Here is a 10,418-nt window from a genome sequence, read left to right on the forward strand (position 1 = left end):
GAGAGCTTGACAGGGCCGTAGAATGTCCTTAACTCATCAGCAGGGCCAGTATCTGCTCCTTTGTGCAAGGAGGAACAGGATGAGCACTGCCAGAGCCCTACAAAATGACCTCCAGCAGGCCACTATTGTTAATGTCTCTGATCAAACAATCGGAAACAGACAGTCCTCTAGTGGGCCCTGTGCTCACTGCCCAGCACAGTGGGGCTCAATTGGCATTTGCCATTAAACACCTAAATTGGCAGGTCCACCACTTGCCCACTGTGCTTTTCACAGATGAGAGCAGGTTCACTCTGAGCACAGACAGACGTGAAAGGATCTGGAGAAGCCGTGGAAAATGTTATGCTGTCTGTAGCATCCTTCAGCATTATCGGTTTGGTAGTGAGTCAGTGATTGTCTGGGGAGGCATATCCATGGAGGGACGCACAGACCTCTACAGGCTAGACAATGGCACCCTGACTGCCATTAGGTATCAGGATGAAACCCTTGGACCCACTGCCAGACCCTACGCTGGTGCAGTGGGTCCTGGTTTCCTCCTGGTGCACAACAATGCCCGGCCTCATGTGGTGAGGGTATGCAACCAGTTCCTAGAGGATGAAGGAACTGATACCATTGAATGGCCCCCACACTTGCCTAACCTAAATTTAATAGAACATCTCTGGGACATTATGTTTCGGTCAACCAGACGCTGCCAAGTTGCACCTTAGTCTGTTCGGGAGCTCAGCGATGCCCTGGTCCAGATCTGGGAGGATATACCCCAGGACACCATCTATGGTCTCGTTAGAAGCATGCCCCCACATTGCCAGGCATGCATACAAGCACATGGGGCCATACAAACAACTTTGATTTGCTGCATAAAATTTGAACAAAATGGACTAGCCTGCTGCATCATTTTTTCACTTTGATTTTTGGGGTGTCTGAATTCTGCCCTCTGTAGGTTGATAATTTTAATTTCCATCAAACGATGTGGCATCCGTTTGTTCCTAACACATTACCCAGTCCATATCAGTATAGATATCCAGCATGTGTTTTCAAAGTGTTCCTTTAATTCTTCTGAGCAGTGTATATACAGTACAGTATACAGTATATGCAGTATAGCTATACCTGGAAATCTTATTTAAAGCTTAAATCAAGCTAAAATGTTTTTTCCTGGTTCTGGATAGAGTGAAAAAGAGTTACAACTTTTGTTAGATTTTCTTTTTTGTCTGTAATCCCAGCCATCCAAATGATGTAAAAAATTAAATTTATCAGACCAGGCCACCTTCCATTGCTCCGGGGTCCAGTTCTGATGCTCACATACCCATTGTAGGCAATTTTGGCTGTGGACACGAGTCAGCATGGGCACCCTGACCAGTCTATGACTATGCAGCCTAATATGCACAAACTGTGATTCACTGTGTTCTGACACCTTCCTATCGGAACCAGCATTAACTTTTTCAACAATTTGAGCTACAGTACCTCTGCTTTTGCGTCAGACTACATGGGTCAGCCATTGCTCCCAACGTGCATTAATGAGTCTTTTCCGCCCATGATCCTGTCGCCGGTTACCTGGTGCTCCTTCCTTGGAACACTTTTAGTGGGTTCTGACCACTGCAGACTGGATAATAGAGGATGTACACGAGCTGCAGTTTTGGAGTTACTCTGACACAGCTATCTAGCCATTACAGTTTGGCCCTCATCAAAGTTGCTCAAATACTTACACTTGCCTATTTTTTCTGCTTTCAACACATCACCTTCAGGGACAACATGTTCATTTGTTGTCTAATATATCCCACCCACTTTCAAATGTCCATTTATTGAGATAATTCATGTTATTCACTTTAGTTGTCAGTGGACATAATGGTATTGCCGATCAGTGTATACATACAAACCCAATTCTAAAAAAGTTTAGACACTGTACAAATTGTGAGTAAAAAAGGAATGGACTAATTTACAAATCTCATAAACTTATATTTTATTCACAATACAATATAGATAACATATCAAATGTTGAAAGTGAGACATTTTGAAATGTCATGCCAATTATTGGCTCATTTTGGATTTCATGAGAGCTACACATTCCAAAATAGTTGGGACAGGTAGCAAAAAGAGGCCGAAAAAGTTAAATGTACATATAAGGAACAGCTGGAGGACCAATTTGCAACTTATTAGGTCAATTGGCAACATGATTGGGTATAAAAAGAGCCTCTCAGAGTGGCAGTGTCTCTCAGAAGTCAAGATGGGCAGAGGATCACCAATTCCCCCAATGCTGCGGCGAAAAATAGTGGAGCAATATCAGAAAGGAGTTTCACAGAGAAAAATTGCAAAGAGTTTGAAGTTATTATAATCTACAGTGCATAATATCATCCAAAGATTCAGAGAATCTGGAACAATCTCTGTGCATAAGGGTCAAGGCCGGAAAACCATACTGGATGCCCGTGATCTTTGGGCCCTTAGACCCCACTGCATCACATACAGGAATGCTACTGTAATGGAAATCACAACATGGGCTCAGGAATACTTCCAGAAAACATTATCGGTGAACACAATCCACCGTGCCATTCGCCGTTGCCGTCTAAAACTCTATAGGCCAAAAAAGAAGCCATATCCTAACATGATCCAGAAGTGCAGGCCTTTTCTCTGAGCCAAGGCTCATTTAAAATGGACTGTGGCAAAGTGGAAAACTGTTCTGTGGTCAGACGATTCAAAATTTGAAGTTCTTTTTGGAAAACTGGGACGTCATGTCATCTAGACTTAAGAGGACAAGGACAACCCAAGTTGTTATCAGCGCTCAGTTCAGAAGCCTGCATCTCTGATGGTATGGGGTTGCATGAGTGCGTGTGGCATGGGCAGCTTACACATCTGGAAAGGCACCATCAATGCTGAAAGGTATATCCAAGTTCTAGAACAACATATGCTCCCATCCAAACGTCGTCTCTTTCGGGGAAGACCTTGCTCTTTCCAACATGACAATGCCAGACCACATACTGCATCAATTACAACATCATGGCTGCGTAGAAGAAGGATCCGGGTACTGAAATGGCCAGCCTGCAGTCCAGATCTTTCACCATAGAAAACATTTGGCGCATCATAAAAAGGAAGATGTGACAGAGAAGACCTAAGACAGTTGAGCAACTAGAAGCCTGTATTAGACAAGAGTGGGAAAACATTCCAATTCCTAAACTTGAGCCACTTGTCTCCTCAGTCCCCAGACATTTGCAGACTGTTATAAAAAAAAGAGGGGATGCCACACAGTGGAAAACATGGCCTTGTCCCAAATTTTTTGAGATGTGTTGATGCCATGAAATTTAAAATCAACTTATTTTTCCCTTAAAATGATACATTTTCTCAGTTTAAACATTTGATATGTCATCTATGTTGTATTCTGAACAAAATATTGAAATTTGAAACTTCCACATCATTGCTTTCTGTTTTTATTCACAATTTGTACAGTGTCCCAACTTTTTTGGAATCGGGTTTGTATATATATAGATTTTTAGGTCTGAAAAAAACTCGGTAGAACTAGTTTTGAAATGCTCTATCTGCAATGTTCGTAGGAATAAAAATGACTAATACTTGTCTGGAGAAATACTCCACGGATAACATCACAGAAATGAATGAAAAGAAAAAATCAATGTACTCACTTAGACTACCCAGCTGTTTTATTATGGCAGCGAGCGTACTATTGGTGACGCATTCCAGCTCACTAGTGACTCCATCTGGCACTGTTCCTCGACATAAATGCCGGGGTTCTATATTTCTTTTTACCAAAGGCATTTTTTCCTGTTGAGCTCAGCTGTAGGAAACATCAAAGGGCAACTGAAATAGATAAATAAGATACAAGTGTTATGATATTTTCGGCAAGCTATAACAGTGAAATGATAAGGTCAGCAACCTTTATTGCAGATCTAGCAACAAATGTTTAAGAAACATATTGGATAAACACAATCTCTAAAGTCCTGTACAGTAAAACATAATTTCCACTTTTTAAAGGACAATAGAAACAAAGTATATTTTGTAACCATTTACATTGCAGGAAATGGGGAAAAAAAAAACCATAAAAAGTTTTGACTTTGATTTCAGCAAAATAACATATTTAACTGCTTCCTGCCCGACCTATAGACAATTGATGGCAAAGCAAGAGCTTTCCCATCCTAGGTGGAATGACATCCTCCCCATTGCGTGCCTCCTGTGCACTCTAGCAGCCGCATTGCAGCTCTGTCACCTGCTGTGTCCGGTGGATGACAGATTGTTGTACCAGGCACGCCTCCGTACCATGTGATCACTGTGAACAATCACAGTGATCACATGACAGATGTACACAATGAATGGCTTTAATTCATAGACATTCATTGTGTACTACTATGATGATCTATGTGATTGGTCACAGTGATCACATGGTACAGACAGGGGCAATAACAGCACATCCGTATCATGACATAGCTGTGCCCAATCAGAATACTACACACTGGCAATAAATGGATGTCATTTATAAAATTGATTGCCTATAACAGTAATCATCATCATAAGCAATAATATTAAAAAAAAACTCCTGATCACCTTTCCAGAGCAGTACAGTGTCACTATTATAACACTGTACTACTCTGGTCACAGTATGTAAGAAAAAGATTGTAAGAAAAAGAAAATGTTAAAAGAAAAAAAAATTTGAAAACAATTATTTATTTATTTTTTTACATAATGTCACCAGTCAGTATCCCTGATCGCTGCCATTCAAGCCATATGATGATGCTGTACTGCTCTGGTGACAGTATGTAAAAAAATAATTGTGAAAAATTAACACATTTTCTAGAAAATTGTGACAAAAAGTTACAATTTCAAAAAACTCTTACTAAATACCTTGGACTGTCTATTTTCAAATGTGTCCTTTGGGGGGTATTTATATTTTAGGTCCTCAAGAAAGGAGATAGGTTGTCAATACATCAGGATTGATCAATTTTCAAATATATTTATACAGCAAAAATTAAAAAAAACAGTGGTGATTCAATATACCAAAAGAAAACTCTAGCTGTCTCAAAAAATGATATACATTTTATTTGGGCACAGTCTTGCATGACTGAGGAATTGGCATTCAAAGTATGACAGCACTGAAAGCTGAAAATTGGCCTGGGCAGGAAAGGAGTGAAAGTCTCCTGTACTGAAGTGGTTAAAATCATTGCTCCTTCATTTAGATGTTTACCAACATAGTAAATTCAAGTTAAATACTCATTAAACCCTGACATTTTCCATTTGTCATAGAGTATCTCACAAAAGTGAGTACACCCCTCACATTTTCGTAAATATTTTATTCTATCTTTTCATGTGACAACACTGGAAAAAATTACACTTTGCTACAATGTAAAGTAGTGAGTGTACAGCTTGTATAACAGTGTAAATTTGCTGTCCCCTCAAAATAACTCAACACACAGCCATTAATGTGTAAACTGCATATGCCGCACACTGCATCAAATTGGTCTGCATGGTTGTCATCCCAGAAGGAAGCCTCTTCTAAAGATGATGCACAAGAAAGCCCGCAAACAGTTTGCTGAAGACAAGCAAACTAAGGACATGGATTACTGGAACCATGTCCTGTGGTCTGATGAGACCAAAGATAAACTTATTTGGTTCAGATGGTGTCAAGCGTTTGTGACGGCAACCAGGTGAGGAGTACAAAGTAAAGTGTGTCTTGTCTACAGTCAAGCATGGTGGTGGGAGTGTCATGGCCTGGGGCTGCATGAGTGCTGTCGGCACTGGGGCACCATTAATTACAACATGTACTGTGACATACTGAAGCAGAGCATGATCCCATCCCTACGGAGACTGGACCACAGGGCAGTATTCCAACATGATAACGACCAAACACGCCTCAAAGACGACTACTGCCTTGCTAAAGATGCTGAGGGTAAACGTGATGGAATGGCCAAGCATGTCTCCAGAACTAAACCCTATTGAGCATCTGTTGGGCATCCTCAAACTTAAGATGGAGGAGCGCAAGGTCTCTAACATCCACCAGCTCTGTGATGTTGTCATGGATGAGTAGAAGAGGACTCCAGTGGCAACCTGTGAAGCTCTGGTGAACTCCATGCCCAAGAGGGTTAAGGAAGTGCTGGAAAATAATGGTGGCCACACAAAATATTGACCCTTTGGGCCCATTTTTTACATTGGTGTACTCACTTTCTTTGCCAGCGGTTTAGACATTAGGTGCCGGTTCACATTGGTGCAATGCGGGAACCCTGCAAATCCACTGCTGGTTCCCGCATCGCAGCCGACTCGCAGGCAGTTCACACTGCCATATGCGAACTTCTGGGAGTGTCAATACAAAGTTAACGACACCCCCAGATTAGTTTGCATATCGCAGTGCAAACTGTCAGTTTTGACAGGAATCGAATAGCTTAGGTGTGAACACCCATGCGATCCTGACTTTGGCCCGAACGCGATGCGAATTCAGCCATACAATCTGTATGGCTGAATTTGCATTGCCCAGACATTGCATGTGATTTGCATAGCAGTGTGGTGTGAATCACATGCGATGTCTTTCATCGCATATGTGTGAACCAGCACTTATGGATGTGTGTTGAGTTATTTTGAGGGGGCAACAAATTTACACTGTTATACAAGCTGTACACTCACTACATTGTAACAAAGAGTGATTTCTTCAGTGTTGTCACATGAAAAGATATAATAAAATATTTACAAAAATGTGAGGGGTGTACTCACTTTTGTGAGATACTGTATATCCCTAACACTTTCACGCAACAATGAGAATGTTACTAAAACTTTTCTATATAAATATAAATTATGCTTTCTAAACATAAATATAATCCACTAGCTGTCCATAGGCTGCTTATAAATGGCCTGGACCTGGCTGGAGTTGGAGCTGCAGCTGGGAGCTTGGTCCCCTTTTTTTCAGTCGGTAGCCAGCTTTTTGCTAAAACTAATCTGGGCAACTGTAGAGCCAGCTGATCACTTTTACAGTACTAAGAAGGTGCCAGCCTCCACCTTGCCAGCTGGAGTGGGTCACCAATCTCCTCTGCAACTAATGAACCTGGAAGTGACAAGCATTTCATCATTTTCGGGTTCAGAGCTGTCATTTCTGGGCTACTGTGGTTGGGTAAGAAGCTAAACAAGCATGATCTAGGCTTGATTGGCTTAAAGGGTTTGTTACCCCAACACTTCATATTCCTGATATGTGTCCCCTGTACTATGTACTTGTATGAGAAAGTATCCTGTTCTCTTTGTAATGCTTCCTTTGTCTGAAATCCCTGGCGATCCTTCCAGTCCCCCTGCTTTCCTATTAAAAACTGACCACACAAGGCAGAAGAGCACATCGTGGTCAGTTCTTTACTTATGCTGGGAACTCAGTGTGGTCTCCTCCAATGATCAGACTTGTCCTGACATGCCTCTGCTGCACAGCCATTCACTGGGAAGCTCAGTGTGCTGCTGCTTCTCCTCCCCCAGCTCTTATGCAGCTAAGAACAGAGAGAATGTATTAATTTATATTAAAAAAAGGGGAAAAAAAAGGTATTTATAATCTTTTATTATATATTTACAAAAATGGTTTGCCTTTCATTTCATTGTCTGTATACTTCTTGTTTTTTAAAATATATATTGAATAAAGATATTCATTTTAAAACAGTTGGGAGCTGTCATGCATCTATGTATATATTTACTCTTTTCTATTGAATAAGTCCCATTTTCTCCAGTGCATTGAGTTTTGCCTTGAGTTTAAATTTACTGATAAGTAAGGGAGGAGTTGAGCCGATATCCATTGATTGTGGTTTTTGTGTAGTATTGTAGCTTGGTGGAGGGCTCCCCCACCAATTTAGAGAAAAAAACATAAACCTTGTGGGATTCTGCTGTGTTTTTTGTTTTATAGAAGCTCCTAAACTCTGCTTAATGCCTATGTGTACATGAACACATAGACTTGATGGAGTTGAGTTTAGGAGCTTTGGCAAAAAAATGACAACATCACCTAAACACAAGTTTTGAAGCTGCCAGTGTCCCAGAAGCCTAAGACTTTTACACAACTTTGGGAATGCTACTAAAACTCTTACATACAAAAAAATAATAATATTCTGACCATTAAATATTACAGTGTTAGACATATAAATAAATCACATAATTGGTATACTAATAAACCTGAGATAAATGAACAGAGTCTGATGTGATGGAGAACTGTGAGAGACGAATTCCCCATCAGGTTAGCTTTGCCTTTGATTGAGAGTAGATGGAAGTGGGCGGATCCATAGCCGCTACTCAGTCCAATAGCGGATTTTGAATCCACCCACTGCCATCCGCTGTCAATCACAGACATGCGAACCAGATAGGGAACTAGTCTCTGAGTTCGCCATCCAGTTCCCCATCAAGTCCACCTTGCCTGTGATTGACAGTGGATAGCAGTGGGCTTTTTGGACCTATTAGCAGCTATGGATCCACCCACTGCCATCCGCTGTCAGTCAAAAGTAAAGCGGACCTGATGGAGAACTGGTCTTTCAGTTACCCATCAAGGCCTGTCAACCGCTAGCTCACAACTACTCAGCCATGTACCTGTCAGTGTGATGGTACAGAGCCTGGGAAGGGAGTGCACTTAGGAAGGACAGTCCTGTATGAACATTCCTTCCCTCAGTGCTGTCATTGATAGGTGATGCAAGCACTGTCACTTTCAGTGCTGTGCCTCAATGAAATTCTGAAGGGAGTCTATGACACCCTTTAAGTATTTCCAAGGGTATGTTTTCAGACATAAGCCTGCTACATGCAAGTATTTCTGTTTGAATTGTTTAGGAGACATAATATACCCTTTTTTAGGTTGATGTGTAACACTTTGTTGAATGACCTCTAGATGGCGCTTTAAGCACATAAACAGGTAGAAGCTGCACTGTAGATGACAAAATCATTTGTGTAGATATTCGATGTGTGAATGACTTTGCAATCTACATAAAATGTATCATGATAGTTGATTCCTTAATGTTCTTGTGAAAAGGTATAATTTGAAGAAAAAAAAGTCTCTACATTTAAAGAATGAATCCTTGGCAGTATCCAATCATACATAATATACTATACCTTTACATACAGAAAGCTCAAATACAATTTACGGGAAGAAATAAGGCACACAAACCTCTATACAGTATTTTAAAATAAATGAAGGTATACAGGAAATGTCATTATAATCTAATAGAAAGTACTAAATAAAGTGTTTTTTGAACATGTACACATTTGTGTAGCTTCATAATGATGGCATTTTTGGTCATATTTATTTTATGGATCACAGGAATGTACTTACTTTTGCTCTCCTGTGACCCAGCTTATAGCCGAATATTGCCTGCTGTCGTTGCTCCAAGCTCTAATGGAACCCCCTTAGATGTATCTATTTTCCCATTCATGTCTCCCTTTTATGTTATACAATTGGAGTAATCATCTGTCTCACTGTTAATAAAAACTAGTCCAAAACGGTAATCTATTATTTATGACTATTAACACTTGTAGTTACTCTGTGGTATATTTTTACATTGTTGGATGACTTATTTATGCACTTAATACTTTAATTCATTGCTGATCTAATTATATTAAATATCTTTAATAACAGACATTTCTGTGCTACTTCCCCTGAACAAGAAATCAACAACAGATTTAGAAACATGTCGGGATCACCTTATTCCAAATCACTGTCTACTGGCTTATTGTATGCCGATTAGTGAATTTGGTAAAATGTGTCACGGCACAGATGATTGAACTCTGTCTGTTCTGTATATTTATCTGTATTTTTAAACAGGCCTGGTTTCACACCTAGCCTTTATATTTTTTTGATGTATATACAATAAACTTTTTGACTTTTATATACCTTTCTCTGCGTGCATGCTGTATTAAACCCCATCTTGGGACCAAGTTTTCCTTGTTGCATAGTTGTTAAATATATGCCTTAATTCTTCATAGTAAATCATTCAGCATTAGCAGCGCTCCTCGGGTGTATTCCACCTCCTGTGCCTTTAAATTTCAAGTCAAACACCATGTGAGTATTCAGAATTTTGCACCACTTGGGTTTAGGGGGATGGAATCCAAACTTCTGCGGATCCCATCACCACACCACATGAGACCTCTCCCTTAGGCGAATAAACTCACCAGATTGGTAAGAATATTTGCCTGGGATAAACAATTGTCCTCTGTGGATGATAAAGGATTCTCTAAATTTGAAATCCTTGTCTCCTCAAGGTGTCACCCATGTCATGAAACAAATGGACTCATAGCATAATACTGTTTTAAAATGTATTACACAAAAGAAATCAAGTCAAGCATGTAATCAGTCTCATACCACTTGGCCAGCATGTATCAGTCTCACCGTTCATCAATAGTCACTGATCGCGGTGGTTCCTGGGATACGATACAAACTGTCAATAGTCCTGGTAGCTACGTGATCACGTACTGATGCGTTTTGTCATCACGACTTCATC

The 10,418-nt window shown here is 40.3% G+C and overlaps 1 protein-coding gene across 2 annotated transcripts in view; it reads right to left on the reverse strand.

The window, feature by feature from the left end:
- The window catches only part of LOC309560748 (actin-binding protein WASF3-like), a 78,065-nt gene extending 74,273 nt beyond the window's left edge, over positions 1 to 3,792 (reverse strand). For both annotated transcript variants that reach the window (XM_082264396.1, XM_082264395.1), the window contains exon 1: positions 3,621 to 3,792. In XM_082264396.1, the coding sequence (XP_082120522.1) occupies positions 3,621 to 3,753 (133 nt within the window). In that variant the 5' untranslated portion in view covers positions 3,754 to 3,792. The remainder of the gene's footprint in view (positions 1 to 3,620) is intronic.
- Positions 3,793 to 10,418: the final 6,626 nt, after the last annotated feature.

Source organism: Pelophylax lessonae (assembly GCF_965119305.1).
Source record: "Pelophylax lessonae genome assembly, chromosome: 7".
Taxonomy (NCBI): domain Eukaryota; kingdom Metazoa; phylum Chordata; class Amphibia; order Anura; family Ranidae; genus Pelophylax; species Pelophylax lessonae.